The sequence below is a fragment of the Ovis canadensis genome, chromosome 5 (assembly GCF_042477335.2).
Source record: "Ovis canadensis isolate MfBH-ARS-UI-01 breed Bighorn chromosome 5, ARS-UI_OviCan_v2, whole genome shotgun sequence".
Classification (NCBI taxonomy): domain Eukaryota; kingdom Metazoa; phylum Chordata; class Mammalia; order Artiodactyla; family Bovidae; genus Ovis; species Ovis canadensis.
Genome location: NC_091249.1, coordinates 66,725,012 through 66,741,876, shown reverse-complemented (window position 1 = coordinate 66,741,876; position 16,865 = coordinate 66,725,012). Strand labels below are relative to the sequence as shown.

At 43.0% G+C, this 16,865-nt stretch overlaps 1 protein-coding gene across 4 annotated transcripts in view; it reads right to left on the bottom strand.

The window, feature by feature from the left end:
- ARHGAP26 (Rho GTPase activating protein 26) overlaps window positions 1-16,865 on the bottom strand; it is a 489,482-nt gene that overhangs the window by 225,536 nt on the left and 247,081 nt on the right. For all 4 annotated transcript variants that reach the window (XM_069592302.1, XM_069592300.1, XM_069592301.1 and 1 more), the window contains exon 12: window positions 3,736-3,772. In XM_069592302.1, coding sequence (XP_069448403.1) covers window positions 3,736-3,772 — 37 coding nt within the window. The remainder of the gene's footprint in view (window positions 1-3,735; window positions 3,773-16,865) is intronic.

Sequence of the window (16,865 nt, the reverse complement as noted above, 5' to 3'; positions counted from 1 at the left end):
CCTTTTCCTAGCGAGGTAGAAAATCTTTTGTGGTTAACAGCAAAGACGTTGGAGTCAGACAGCACTCAGATTAAATTACATCTCCTGAGTTTACCAACCTCAACTTCCTAATCTACAAAGTAGGTCAAGAGCACCCACCTCACCCAGTACTGTGAGCAGTAAATGAGCTAATGTGCACACAACACAGTGGAACGCTGCAAGCAGTTGATAAATGCTACCTATTAACAGCTATTATTATAAAACACACACCCTCTGTTGGCAATTCAAAGTCTAAAGAATATTTAAAGCAGAAGGTCAGCGTCTTGTAGTAATCTATCCTCTGTCCTGCGGAGAAGGCAATGGCAACTCACTCCAGTACTCTCGCCTGGAAAATCCCATGGACGGAAAAGCCTGGCAGGCTGCAGCCCAGGGGGTCACTAAGAGTCGGACACGACTGAGCGACTTCACTTTCACTTTTCACCTTCATGCACTGGAGAAGGAAATGGCAACCCACTCCAGTGTTCTTGCCTGGAGAATCCCAGGGACAGGGGAGCCTGGTGGGCTCCTGTTTATGGGGTTGCACAGAGTCGGACACGACTGAAGCGACTTAGCAGCAGCAGCATCCTCTATCCTGAGTAACAACTTGCTGACAAATGTATTTCCAGACTTTTTTTCTATCAATATATCTAGACAAGTCAAATAATTTATTTTAATAAATGCACCATTCCATGATCCGAATTTTCAAAAGCTCAATGAACAGTATATGGAGGACACTGCTTCTGCAAATGTTTCAAGATCTCTCTCATTCTTCTTCTTTTTCTTTTTGGCTTTAAGTGCTTTTTTTTAAAAATTTTATTTTCTTATTGAATGATAATTGCTTTATAGAATTTTGCTGTTTTCTGTCAAACTTCAACATGAATCAGTCATAGGTATACATATATCCCCTCCCTTCTGAACGTCCCTCCCATCTCCCTCCCCATTCCACCCTTCACCCTTTTAGGTTGATACAGAGCCCCTGTTTGAGTTTCCTGAGCCATACAGCAAATTCCCGTTGGCTATCTATTTTACATATGGTCTCCCATTCTTTTTAAAGGCTATATAGTATTCTATGATACTTTTAATAAACTTCCTACTGAACATTTAGATTGTCTCCAGTTCTTCACCTATTATTATCAATGCTCTGGTGAACTTTTTTTTTAACAGAAACATCTTTGTGCTCCAGTCTATTCTTTAGGACAAATCACTAGGTCAAACAATATCTACCCTTTTTTTTTTTACTACTTGGGGAGTTTTTCTTTTTCTTTTTAACTTATTTTATATTGGAGTATAGGGCTTCTCTGGTGGCTCAAATGGTAAAGAATCCGCCTGCAATGTGGGAGACCTGGGTTTGACCCCTGAGTTAGGAAGATCCCCTGAAGGAGGGCATGGCAACCCACTCCAGCATTCTTGCCTGGAGAATTTCCATGGACAGAGGAGCCTGGCAGGCTACAGTTCATGGGGTCGCAAAGAGTCAGACACAACTGAGTGACTAAGCACAGCACAGCACATAGCTGTGTATACATATATGCATCCATTCTTTTTCAGCATGGATTCTTTGGGCTTCCTAGGTGGTGCTACTGGTAAAGAACCCACTTGCCAATGCAGGACATGTTTGAAATCTTTTTCAAATTCTTTTACCATTTAGGTTGTTACATAATATTAAGTAGAGTCCCCTGTGCTATATAGTAGGTTCTTGTTGGTTGCCCATTTTAAATACAACAGTGTGTACACATCAATCAAAGGATGTTTACTTTTTAAAGGCTTCCAGTACCTATGTCCTAAAGGCCTTACAGAATGGTACAACCAGCTGGCATGCCCACCAGCAGAATCCTGGTCATCTTTCATATCTATTGGCACTTATCTCAAGGAGAGACAAGCAGGTTCGTAAGGTCAAAAGTTACAGGCAAGCTTCTGGTCTGGGGACGGGGGTGGGGGCGGTTCTCTATTCATATGTGTCTCAACCCCCACAGTTCTGGGTCCTTTATAACAGACATGGGTTGTAGGCTGGGGCATGGGGTGGGCATCTCCTATTTCAGCCTGCATGGCATCTACCCTCTCATGTCCCGGGGGGCTGCTGATCTCCCTGCAGGTAAACCACCGTGCTCTCATTTTATGAGCACTTTTGAAACCATCGATCAAGGTGCATTGTTATCCTCTGGGTGGGCCAAAGCGAGACCATCTTGATGCTATCTTTCCTGGGAATCTGGACCTTCACAAGAGTGAGGCAAGGACTAAAAAATTCTATGGGCTTTATGATCCTGCAAGTATCATCCAGAGGACCCTTTCTCGTTGGTTCTCAGGTCTCCAGAACTGTCTAGCTTTCAAGTCTTGGTTCTTCAGCTCTTCCTACCTTACTTTGAATTACCCTGAGGACTTCACTGACTCGATGGACATGAATCTGAGTGAACTCCAGGAGTTGGTGATGGACAGGGAGGCCTGGCATGCTGCGATTCATGGGGTCGCAAAGAGTCAGACACGACTGAGTGACTGAACTGAACTGAACTGAGGACTTCTATATTCCTTCATTATCTTTAATATTGTTTTTGCTATGGCTATTTTAGGACATATTCTAAAGCAATCCCACCTGACACAGAGAGAGGGGAAAATGACTTGTTTCTTTGAATATTTACTTGAAAAACATTTTCCCTTGTTCAATTCCTGAGGGAAAAAAGAAACAACAAAAAAATAGTTTTCCTCCCCTAAGGCCTCTGAACTTACCAACAGCAACCATTCCAAATTACTTAATATTTTATTTAAAACTTCTGATAAAATCTGTATTTTGGAAAGAATGAAAGAAGGAAAATCTCTACTCCATAATGGATTTCACACACACATTAAATGGCTCATCCTTTTGTCCACAAGAAGAAGCACTGTTTCACTGACTTTTCTGACAATACTAGAATTCATGGGAGGGCTACCTTGGAATCTTTTTCCAAATGGATTTTACAAAAGCAAATCTGAGGCAAGAGGACAGAATTTCCTTTGTACTCTGGTAGCAACGTGGAAGGAATTTGTGTTTTCCCCTGTGCACCAAGGAGATAATCAGCCCAAACACTTAGCAAAAGCAGTTCCATTTTAATCCCATCATCTTCACAAGGTTACAGGTGCCCTTGGAAACCACAATTAACCAGAGTACTCAGAGAGCCAGTGGGGGGAGAAACGTGCTATATAATGCTACAGAGGCTGCCCAGGGCCACTCCCATCAAAACGGAATATTATTACAGAGTTCACCGTCTCCACTCATAACTCTCCAGAGCAGCAACAAGGAATACAGCGTTAGTTACTAAGTGATCACTAAGATGGTTCTTGCCTCTTCAGGCCTCTGAGTGAGACCGTGTGGGAGGCAAAGTCAATTCTGGCTTCCCACAGGTCAGGGTGCTGGGGGAGCTGGGTATTATTGGATTAAGTGACTTTTAAGTGGTGACTGGAGCTACATTCTTAAGACAACACAGGATTAACTGAGATAATGTATATAAAAATTCTTTGCACCGTGTGAATGGTTATACAGCGCAAGATGTCATCACAGCCATGCCCGTCAGGCTCATTGATGGTCCTGACATGGTATATTAGGGCAGAAGCAGCTCAGACTGCACTGGGGGAACCGGGCCAACCCAATGTGCCCACAGCACCTCCTGGTGGTTCTTCCCCAGAATGGCAACTTCACCAGGCCCAGGCCCACACCCAGCTGAAGGAAAAGTATCTAAGCAACATACTTACTCCCTTCGCTCTGGCTGTCTTTGTTTGAGTTGTAGACCTGGAAAACAGAAATAACATTTACTTGTGTGCATTTTATACCACCCAACAGGTTCACTATAGAAAACCATTACCTTCTCCTTTTGCTTAGTATGTGCTAGAAAATGGAAGGCAATTTCTGGCCCCCAAATGGAAATTCCTTCTATTATTACTCACTTCCTAATATTTACTTTGGGAGAAGGTGACAGCACCCCACTCCAGTACTCTTGCCTGGAAAATCCCATGGACGGAGGAGCCTGGTAGGCTGCAGTCCAGGGGGTCACTAACAGTCGGACATGACTGAGCGACTTCACTTTCACTTTTCACTTTCATGCACTGGAGTAGGAAATGGCAACCCACTCCAGTGTTCTTGCCTGGAGAATCCCAGGGACGGGGGAGCCTAGTGGGCTGCCGTCTATGAGGTCGCACAGAGTTGGACACGACTGAAGCTACTTAGCAGCAGCAGACTTAGCAATATTTACTTCAGCTGTTCAGAGAATCACCTCTGGAGCTTTACTGCTAAAAAAAAAAATAAGTCATATACTTCCTTTAAAAAAAAGAACTAATATGTGTATATAAACTAAAAGGGAGGAAAAATTAATTAGTTACAAATCATTAAGCATTAACTGCACAGCAGGCAACGGCGCTAAGCAATTCACATGAATTATCTCAAATTATCTATGCAACAATTCTGTTGGGTAGGAACTGTTAATATCACTGATACATAGATAGAGAATTTGAGGCTAGAGAGGTTAACTAAGGTCTCACAGCTAGTACATGGCAAAGTCTGGACAAAGATACATTACAAACTGTTAAGTGTTAACACTGGCAAATGGGACCAGTAACTTTTTACTGTGAATTTAAAAGGAGAATATGCTACTTTTATGACAAAAAATCCTTAAGTGATTTATACAAATCACAAAAGGGAATGAGTCCCAACATAAAACAGACAATGATACACTGGAAGAGTTGGCAAGCTTTTTCTTGTACAGGACTAGAAGGTAAACATTTTAGGCTTTGCGAGCTAAGAGGCAAAAGCCAAACCAATGATTATACAGGGACTTGAAAAACGAGAGAGACCACACATTTTCACGATTTTTTCCTGACAAAATCCAAATAGAGTAAGTTTTGAAAATACAGGTAGAATATTCCTAGCAGGTGAAAATCAATCTTATTGTTTCATGGCTGTCTTTTTGGGGGATGCTTGGCTTGGTTCTTCCAGGGGTCATACAGCTGGTTCTCAACTGTAAGAGTGGCCATCACAACCACTGGGAGTATCTTTTCTCAGGAGTATAACTTTCTGAAATACAGATAAGACTAATGAGAAAAACAGAATTTTTATAGAGGGAGGATAGCATTTAGCTTAAATAGATGTCAAAGTGTTTCCTATCACTGAGTCAATGGCAAATGTTCACTTGTAAATACCATGTTGAGCTCATGGGCTACAAAAAACAGGTAGCCAGTTGGATTTGGCCTGCAGGGCAGGGTCTGCCAATCCCTGATATGCTGACATTATTAAGTAAGATGATAAAACCTCTGATTTAGAAAAAAAAAATCGTAGCTCCAAAATCTTTCTTTGGTGTTTATGATCCTATAGATATGAAAAGGCATAGGATGAAGTTGGTGGTAACAAAAAAAAACAAGGATATCCCCAATGATTGTAATGGTCACTGTTGGTTGAGAACCACTTATTTAACCCTTAGAGAAACAAAGCCAAGCAACTCTGAAAAGAGAGCCATGATATCCTAAGGGGGGCTTCTTATCTGCTAGTAAGTATCGGTGAGACTGATACTTACTGATACTGCTGGTCAAGAGCTAAGCAATAATTCCAACATGGCCCCCAGTTGCCTTGTGTCACTGGGTAAGTCTCTCACCCTCTCTGTATCTCAGCTGCCCTGTCTATAACCTGAAGGAGTCAGCCAAGAAGGTCTTTGAATGGTCAAATAGTAATTTGACAAATCTCCCATTTGTCAAATGGAGATAATCAAATAATCAAATGATTATTATTCATTTCTCAAAGACTATACAAAGATAAATAGGCACATACTGAAGGTCAGAAAGATGAGGATAAAAGGGGTTTCTATATTTCAAGCACCGCTGTCTGATGAATGAAAAGGCCTCAGACCAGAGGAGATAAGAATGGGGCAAAGAGGGAAGCAGAAACAGAATCCTGCAGAGCCAAATGGGTACAGGTCAGACCAGCTACCCACAGTCAATGGCATGCACTGCAACTGGACAGGTAGCTAAGGCAGACACAGGGGAAGACACCACAGTCGGGCAAGTACTTTTTCCGGCCATCCCTGCTCACTTCATTCCTCCCAATAAATTCACACATTCTATTCCAGAGAATCCTGCTCCTGTTTCTAACTGGCAAAATCCAGAAGGAATAGCAAAACAAAACAAAACAGGGCTTTCAGCCCTCCTTAATTAGGAGGTGAATTTGCACCAAATTACTTTCCTTTAAATGTCTCCTAGAGCTCAGGAGGCCCCTGCCTAGAACACTGAGGTATTCCCCAAACTGCAGAGGCGTGATCAATGAGCCAAAGGTGCCAGGAACATGTGCCGCCCGGTACTCTGAGGGCAGGCCATTAATCTCTGTCTGGTTTGAGTAAATGAGCCAAAGAGAATGAGTTTGAAATGAAGCTAACAAACCATGCCTGCCAGAACGGTATGACTACATGGCCCAACAAGGAAGGCCCGGGTAAGGAAGCAGCCTCATCATCACACAGGCTGGATGGTGGTATGGGAACAGTGCTAAGTGGAAATGGCTTTGTTCACTGGCACTCACCAAGTGCCATGCATGACATTATCAAATCTTTTTAACCACCTTGTGAATTAGCCACTAGTGTTGTTTGCATCTTATGGATGTGGAACTGGAGGCCAGAGAGGTTACATAGTTTATCCAAGGACAGAGAGCTGGAAGGTGGCATACTGGTCTATCTTGCTGCTGCAGCAAAGTTCCAATTGTCCTTTACTTTTCTAGGTAGTGGCAAATGCACACAACTACCAAGCTCTACTAGTAGTCTCTGGTGTATAAATACCTTCCATTCTGGCAGAAGCAAAGGGCATGCAATTCACCCCTTCAGAAATGCTCAGTCTGTTCTGGGAAAACCGTGAGATCTCACAGTTGCCCACTAATGCCAGACTGAGGTTCAGAGACAAGGGCAATTTGTTATCTCTGAGTTTGTATGGTTTCAAGTAAGTCTTTAAGAGACTATGTCTTAAAAGGATAGAATTCAATTCTCCAGGACCAATTCATGGTGACATGAGTCACTCAACAATTCCTGAGTTATGACTCCAAGGAAGAATGAATCACTCAACACACAAACACAACAACCCAACTGAAGCTAAAGTCCATCCACCCTGCTTAGCCAGAGTGCCTAAAACCTGGCCCCATAATCAAGTCTCTTTCGGTTCTCTGGCTTTCTATAGTGCTTTCATTCAGGGATGCACCAGTTTCAGCTGAACTCTGTACATGCTGCTGCTGCTGCTGCTAAGTTGCTTCAGTCCAACTCCGTGCGACCCCATAGATGGCAGCCCACCAGGCTCCCCTGTCCCTGGGATTCTCCAGGCAAGAACACTGGAGTGGCTGCCATTTCCTTCTCCAATGTATGAAAGTGAAAAGTGAAAGTGAAGTCACTCAGTCGTGCCTGACTCTTCGCAACCCCATAGACTGCAGCCCACCAGGCTCCTCTGTCCATGGGATCTTCCAGGCAAGAGTACTAGAGTGGGGTGTCATTGCCTTTTTCCTGTACATGAGGGTTTGTTAAATATCCATACCGCTGAATATTTTTTTTCAAGTGTACACTTCTAGAGAATACAAACTACAGATTTACTTTATGTTATGAGGGTCCACCTGAGACTCATTATAAAATAATTACAATAGCAATAATGGATTTAATACAAAGGATGATGATAAAAGACTTATCACGTGTCAGACACCACTCTGAGCACTCTAAAATGCATTATCTTGTTTAGTCCTCACACCAACCTAATTATTCCTGACATATAGATGAGAAAACTGAGGCATTAGAGAGGTTAGGTCATTTGCTCAAGGTTAGGCACCTGGAATTGGGCAGAATCCAGACAGAACTCCTACAGTCTGTCTCCAAATCCCAAACTCTTCATAACTAATCATGTGATACCTAAGACATGATGATGATGACGATAAAGGTGATAAGATGTCATGGGGAGCCAGGGAAGGTGAGTCACTGGCATAAAGAATTTGCCATGAGTCAGAAAATGAAATTGGGAATTGCCTTTTGATTCTAGCCTGAAGCATTTACCACTAACCCATGTGACCAGCTGACATCTAACCCAGAAGTAAAACTTCATATTCTTTGAACCTCAGGGCTCAATTCTGAAGATAAACACCAGACAGGAAAGTAGGTCTTTGATACAAATCACAGGATACTGCAGTTCTGTGAGACCTCACCCAGAAGCTACAACAGGAATACAATTTAATTAAATCAAAGGAGGGTGAGGAAAGCCTTCATATGCTCCTATTGCATTAAGACGTGATTTTGCAATCAGTTCTGTTCACTGATGAGCCAATTCAATTTATGTGTCCCTAGAGAATTAAGAGAACAGAGTTATTTCGGTTCCCAGAATTTTTTCACAGCTGTCCTTTATCACCATTATCCAGGCCTTACCAAGAAAGCACAGAAATTTTTTAACTTATAAATTAAAGGCATAAGTAAAGCAAGAATTAGACAAAGCAATCTCACTTTTCCCTCTGATACACAGCTGCATTAACACTTGGCCATATCACATTTTGGATCAAAATCTGCACAAAAGGAAAGTGCTGGAGAAACAGGTTCATGGACAAATTCACTTACAACTGCTGTTCCTGTCTCAGCTGCATGTGAATTCACATTTAAGCTTTGTCATTCTCAGGTCTCTTCCAAGTAGCTTGGACCACCTAAGCCCCTCCCACCAGGTGGTTCCTCTTACAGGTCCATATGGAGAAATACAAAACAGAACTACCTGCCCATACTCCCAAACATTGCCCACGCTGGCTCTACACCATCAGAGACAATTTTTGTTGCTCCTCTCTTGTGACACAATGGACCTACCATCACTAGGGCTTGCTCTTTTCAACTGTCAGGGGTGACAGATTTATGCTCATATGCTGCTTAGGTTCGAAGTCCAGCTCTACCAGTTACCAGCTATAGAGTTCAATCACTTCACATCTCTAAACCTCAGTCTTACCTAGTCTAAAAGAGGGATATTAATATTCCCTACCTCTTAGGGTCATTGTGAAAATTAAGTAAGACAATAGATAGAAAACATTTAACATGGAGGATAGAATACAAATTCTATGGCCCATAGAGCGTTCTGTAAAGATGGTCTTTCATCACCATCAATGCCCCTCCCCTTTCCTTCTCTTCAGACTTATCCTCTATGGGATAAAAGGCTAAGCACAGGTCTGTGGTTTGAGGGACACAGCGACAGCGACCTCATTAGCCACGCAATTTAACCAAATGAAACTAATTAAAGGACTAAAGGAAAGGAGACCATCTAAAGTCAACTTGCAGAGCAATAGTTGTCAATGTTTTTTAAAACAACAGTTAAACATAAAAGTAACTACTCACCACACTTTTTCACCACCAGTTATGTGCCAGATACCACACCCAGCATTTACATGAATTATTTTATTTCATCCTCAAGCTTATGGGGTACTCCTACTTCCTCCACTTTATACCATCATGTAGATTAAATAAGTTTCCAAACGTTACAAAAGCCAACAAGTGGGAGAGTGTTTTGGTCTAGATTTGTATTCAATCACAACTTCATAGACTCCTCCACCCAGTACAATGGAAAAAAAAAAAGTTTGGCAATCAACAAAGAACTGAAAAGAAGCTAAGCAGTCATTAAAATGGCAATAACACAACCATTATGTAAGAACAGAATTTCCACCCAATTTAAACATAACAGTAATTCTATAAACTTCCAATTAATACAAGTATGGCAGTAACTGAAAACCACAACCAGCTGGAGACACTTTGGGATGCTCAAAAAACATCCTTCACAAAAGCTAACAGCAGAGAGAGAACCGGCAGTGGTGCCCAGGATGGTGTGGTGGACAGATCCGTGAGAGCACCACATTTGAATTTAAACAGGCTTACCATAGGCACTTTCAGTAAAAACCAAGAGAAGTTACTAGTAAGACACCCCTCATTTGTGCACCACTAACCAATAATGGACATGAATTTTTGCATCCAGGAGACCCTCTCTTCTCATATAAATTCATAGGTCAGTCTTCCAAGGCAAAAGAAATAAAAGCAAAAATAAATAAATAAACAAATGGGACCTAATCAAACTCATTTGTTATTCAGTCACTAAGTCCTGTCTGATTCTTTGCAACCCTATGGACTGTAGCACACCAGGCTTCCCTGTCCTTCACCATCTCCTGGCATTTGCTCAAATTCATACCCATTGAGTCAGTTTGCCAAACTTACAAGCTTGCACAACAAAGGAAACCATTAACAAAACGGAAAGACAATATATCTTTCTCCCGTAGAATATCTTCTACGGGAGAAGATAGTCACAACTGACAAGGGCTTAATTTACAAAATATACAGACAGCTCATACAATTCCAGCACAACTACACCAAAAAACCAACCCAACTGAAAAATGGGCAGAAGATATTTAGAAAAGAAGAGAAATAGACATTTCTCCAAAGAAGACATACTTTGGCCACCTGAGGCCAAGAGCTGACTCAATAGAAAAGACCCTGATGCTGGAAAAGATTCAAGGCAAGAGAAGGGGATGACAGAGGATGAGATGGTTGAATGGCATCACCGACTCAATGGACATGAGTTTGAGCAAGCTCCTGGAGATGGTGAAGGACAGGGAGGCCTGGCGTGCTGCAGTCCATGGGATCACAAAGAGTCGGAAACGACTGAGGGACTGAACAACAACAAGGCACATGAAAAGATGCTCATCACCGCTAGTTATTAGAGAAATGCAGATCAAACCACAGTGAGTTACCACCTCATACAAGTCAGAATGGCCACCATTTAAAAACATCTACAAATAACAAATGCTGGGAAGGGTGTGGAGAAAAGGGAACCCTTCTGTATGTTGGGAAGAATGTAAGTTGGTGCCGCCACTATGGAAAATAGTATGGAGGTTTCTTCAACAAGTAAAAAATAGAGCCGTCATATGATCTAGCAATCCCATTCCTGGGCAGATATCTAGAGAAAATTCTAATTTGAAAAGATATATGCACCCCAAGTTCATAACAACACTATTTACAATAGCCAAGACATGGCAGCAATCTAATGTCCACTGACAGGTGAATGGATAAGATGTGGTACATATATACAATGGAATATTACTCCGCCATAAAAAAGAGTGAAATAATGGCATTTGCAGCAACATCTAGATCCATTTAGAAGGCAATTCTCATACTAAGTGAAGTAAGTCATAAAGAGAAAGACAAATAGCATGTGATATCACATATGCCTGGAACCTAAAATATGACACAAATTAACTTCTTTACAAAAGAGAAACAGATTCAAGATACAGAGAACAAACATACAGTTACCAAAGGGGAAAGGGGGTGAGGGGGATAAATTGAGAGTACGGGATTAGCAGATACAAACTGCTATATATAAAAGAGAAACAACAAGGTCCGACACTGTATAGCAGGGAGCTATATTCAATGCCCTGCAATTAAGTATAATGGAAAAAAATGAATCGTTTGAATCTTAAGCCTGTGGGGATAAAATCAGTTTAAAGAGCCTGGAGTAAATGAGGATATGTCTCAACTCAAGGCGCCAGAGCTGGGGCGCTACTATTGGTTCCTCCTTCTCCCACTAGAAACATGCCTCTTGTCACCACAGTCTGAGCGACAGAAGGTGGCCAGAGAAGCAATGAAAATGGCTGCTGCTGCTCTTCTAATTCTCACCAGGCAGCACCTCCTCTGGCTTGCCCTTTCCACTGCCACCAGTACTGCATCTGCTGTTGTAGGGAGGCTCTTTCAAAAGCGAAACCAATAAACACATGTCTGATGGCTCTTCCCCATGACCTGTTCCTAAACAAACACGAAGACCCTGCTCTTCATGCAAAGAGGTTTAGTAACTGGAATATAGTAGGCCACTCAATATTGACTGGATGAATGTTTGTGAGTAGAGGAATAAAAGAGATGTAAGTTTTTTAACAATCTCCAAGTTGAAGCAACAAGGACAATGCATTGATGGATCAACCAGACAGAAAGTAAGCCAGATCTATCACTGCCAGGTGAGGATGCCTCATTCTTCTCAACACCTGGCAAATTCACTATGAATCTTTACCTCAGAGAGAAAGAGAAATACACAATTCAGGTCTTATTACGAGACAATATAAGGCAGATTTATCTTACCTGGCTTAACTTCAGGCTGTCAAAACCCTTTACAGAGCCATTCATTTTCTATAGCACACTGATGAATGCTAGCTTTACACCCAACAATTGACCACAAATGCTGCTAATGCTAGTCCATGGCATCACCAGGAAGGCGTTATTGTAGTTCAAGGTACCGAGGCTCCCTCCCCCATGCATCACAGGCACCTTAGGAGGAAGGCACTCTTTTGGAAAATGGCCCAGCACAAGTGACTAAATGGCCGTGCTCCCAAAGTCAGCTGAATAGTCTTTGACTCTGTAGACTTGCTCAGCAGCACACCAGCTCACTGGTGACTAAAAGTGACCCCCTGCGCTTCAACATGACTATGACAATGATGATGACTAGAAAAACACACTTTTTGTTCCATTGATTCAAGCATCATCTGCTGCTTGAACTGAAGGCTCTAAAGGGCTTATCTCTTGTACAGTTCCTCAGGAACACCAGGGGGGAAGCAAAGTACTCAGAACATCTGCTCCCATTTCCTCTGCTCAGTACCCATGCTTTCTATGTCCAGGGATTCTGCCCTCATTTTCCTTGGGAGCCACCTCACCACCAAGTCCTTGCTGTTTGGGGCAGGAAGTGGGGGTGGTGGTGCTGAGCCTAATTCCATCTTTGGGTGTGGCCAGAGGATCCAGACCTGGTATCCCAGAGTGCGTGTGATTCTCCCCAGGCCAAATGCAGTCGACAGGATTTGTGTTTAAACGTTTTTATTACACCAGCGGGAATGAGGCCTTGTTAGAACAGGACCCATGCTTGGAGCTTCTGTAGCTGACTCTGCCACCACAAGCACAAAGACTGAGCACAGGCCAAAGGGAAGTGGAGTGATGACATGAAGGGAGACCGGACTTCAGGGCACTACCTGAGCTACTGAGATGTGGCTCAGTGTCATCCCTGCTCTCTCCACGAGTGAACCAGCAGGATTCTTTTTTTAAAAAAAATTGTGTTTCTATTGCTTGCAGCCAAGAGTTCTGGCAAAAAAAAAAAAAAAAAAAGCTAATGAGAGAAAAGCCTAATTAAGCTTTATAGGGAACTCTTAAATGGAGAACAAAGAAAAATACGCAACACAGTAGAGAGGCAAAGTAATCTCATTCATCCTTGATTTTCCCCCTTCCTTCTCTTTCCTTCTACTTCACATACCCAGCCAGTGCCAGGATTTATCACTGTCCTGCATCCTGAGTCTATCCCTCATCCCCACTTCTCCTTCACTGCTCAAGGTCAGGCTGTGTCTTCTCATTTGTATCTCAACACTGGCCTTCTCCCTGGACTTGCTGACTTCTCTCTCTCTGCTCTAATCTATCTGACACACTGCTCCTGGAAAATGTGTTGCCCTAAACCACAGCTCTGGCTGGAGAACAAACTTTGAAACATCACAATACTGGTCCTTCAAATACTCAAAGGACCTATCATGTCCAAGAAGAGGAAGACTTACTGCTCTGAATGGAGATGAAAGTCAGGGTGGAGTTCCAGGAAAGTAGATTTCAATTGGACGAAAATAACAGGCAGTTAGGAGCTCTTCTGGAGAAGGCAATGGCACCCCACTCCAGTACTCCTGCCTGGAAAATCCCATGGATGGAGGAACCTGGAAGGCTGCAGTCCATGGGGTCGCTGAGGGTCAGACACGACTGAACGACTTCACTTTCACTTTTCACTTTCATGCATTGGAGAAGGAAATGGCAACCCACTCCAGTGTTCTTGCCTGGAGAATTGCAGGGACGGGGAGCCTGGTGGGCTGCCATCTATGGGGTGGCACAGAGTCGGACATGACTGAAGTGACTTAGGAGCAGCAGGAGCTCTTCTTAGTCCACTGAAGTAGGGAAGCTGGCTGAATGTCATTCCCATACATAAGACCAAGCCCTGTTTCATCCAGAAGGCAACCCTGGGCATTCCTGGGCTGATACAGTCAGCCTCATTCATTATTGTTGGCCCATCCTTCCACCTGTACAAGAATTGGAGGAAATCCAGAACAAGGGGGAATGGAGGTGGTTGAGGCAAAGTGGAGTGGTGGACAGAATGGGCTGTGTGCCCTGGAGACTTGGCATAAAGGCCTGGTTCCATGGGCCTTTCTGGCTGTGGGCCTTCAGATGGTTATTTAACATTTGAGCCTGTTTTTTTCTTATAGTAAAGTATAGCTAAGTAATAATATCTGTGGGAGTGATGGGAGAATTAGAAGTAGTTTCACAGCGCCTGAAAATGTCATTTCCCTTTCTTCTACCTTCATGAAGAGTTCCTACCTTACTTAACGGCTGCAGACCTCCCTCCTGTATCCTCTCTCTGACTTCTCACTCCTCGAACGGCCTACTCTACAGAATTTAATGCTTTAGGATACAACTTCACACTTTTCATTATTTCTCATCTCCAAATAACTCCCCAATGGCTACTTTTGCCTTACACTTTCCTGGGGGATCACCCAGCTTCTAACACAGGGCTGGCATATATACAGTCCAGGAAATCACCACTGACTGAGGGACAGGAGCTTAAAACATGGGATCCACATTCTCTCGTCTGAGTCTTCCTCAGTGGGTCAGGAGCCGGTCATAATGACCTTAATGAGCAGATTATTCTTAAAGCAGCACTTCCCACTTTTGAGTGTTGCTGGCATTTACTACCGTTCCCTGTCAGAAATCACAAATGAAGCCAACAGAATTTCAAAGGAAAAGGTGAAACAGCTCCTCCTGGAGTATATAGGTGGCAGGGTCCACCCAGATATCCAGTGGAGGGGTAAGCTAACTGCTTTAACCAGCTTCATGAGCAAAATGTTTCTGGGACTATTAACACTGAGTGTTGTTGGAGGGTGCTTCCGCTCCGCCACAGAACTTTGATTTGCATGTTATATAAACACTGTTGTCATAGTTATAATTCAGGAAGCTTTGTTGCTTGACCTCAAGAAAAAAATTCAACCTCAAATCAGGGTGACACTGACTCTCGAGACCACAATAGACCATCAGTGGGTAAGATCTGCCAAATTCCTTTAAGCTTCTAGAAGGAACTACTATATTTGGGGTAACAAGCAAGCAACAAGAAGAGGAAACTCTGCAACATTATGCAATTTCCTTGCATTTCATATTCAGAAATCCTGAAAACCCCTATAAGCAACTTCCCTAGCTTTCAAACCAAGATTGGAGTCACTGCCAATGTAAACAAAACTGGACACAAAAGAGGAAACAAGAAATCTGGTGTACAAGTCAGAAAAGCATCTCAGGGAAAATTTAAAGGCAACACAAAGCACACAAGCTCACGTGATATCAAACGCATGACAGTTAAACAGATGGCGTGCGAGCTGACAGGTATGGAGGACGTGGCCGGCTCATAATGTGAGGAGTCTTCGGGCTTTAAAATTTCCTGGCTTCATGCTCATGTGAAAGGGTGTGAACCCATTAGTCCATCAGCCTGGTGTCTCTGTGAGGAGAGGGGGGATCATCTCCCCATTCTCCAAAGACCGTGCTCTTAACCAGAGGAGGTTTTTCTGTGTTCCTCTCTCTCCTAGCTCCTCTCTTTCTCTCTGTCTTTGGAAATAGTGACACAGTACCATCAGCAGAAGAAGGAACTTTGTTCTTTTGTACTCTGGAAAACTGCAAATGAGAAACTCCTTGGTCCCGTATACGTGATCCCCAAGTGGGAGCGTGTGAGGTGCTGCTGCCAGAGCAGGGCAGGAGGAAGGAGAGCCAGAGGGTGAGACACTGGACAGAATCCACTCCTTTCACCTTCCAGCCCTCTGTCCTTCAGAGGACTTAAGCGAGTGGCTTTTAGACTGAGCTCATTAATCTGCACAATGCATCTTTGTGAGGCAGGAGGTGAATTTATCCAACACAGACACAGGTGACTTCTTTCTTTGCCTCAGACAACTGCGAGGTCGGAGTACCGCATTTTCAGACAGATGACTGACTCAAAACCAAGCTCCCTTAGATGCAGGACCTCTCCTAAATTTGTAGTAATAATCCTGATGCCAACCCATGGATATGCAGCAAGGAGTTCTGGGAATAGCCACTTCCTTGCTCTGACAGGGGATCCCTAACTCTATGACATGAGGAATCTCTGTATTTTCCGACAATTTCCAATGAAAGGAATGCGGTTTGCAAAGAAAAGTAGATTCTATTGGGTTGGCCAAAATGTTCATTCAGAGTTTTCTGTAACAGCTTATGGAAAAATCAAAATGAACATTTTGACCAACCCAATAGAATGCTTTCTGGTTCTACAGAGGCTAAAAGTTACTAAGTTGAGCTCTTCCTCAGCTCCACACAGTGTGAAAGGGAGGAGGTTTATCGAGATTCCCTAGCACTTCCCGCACAGCAATGGTGCTAAAGGGTAAGGGTGGGACCTTGGAAAATGACCTCCATTCCTCAGGTGTTAACATATTCTTACATCTGCCTTATCACATATCTAACCATCTCTCTCATCCACCAACACAGCTTACTTCTTTAATAAATTTTAAAGTAAGTTGCAGATATCAGGTCTTCCCTTCTAAACACTTTGGTAAGCTCATCACTCACTAAGGTTCAATATTATCAGTCTCTTAAGGCAAAAGTTACCTACAGGGAAATGCACAATTCTTAAGGGAGTTGTGACAAAGTCATGCATGAAGGTGTCCTTAACCCATATGAAGGTAGAGACTTTACCATCACTTCAGACAGTTCTCTCAGATCTCTCCATTTTACCCTCAAAACACACACACCCATGCACAACCTCTGTACTGTGTTTTCCTTTGCTCTCACCACTAGCTTTGCCTGTTC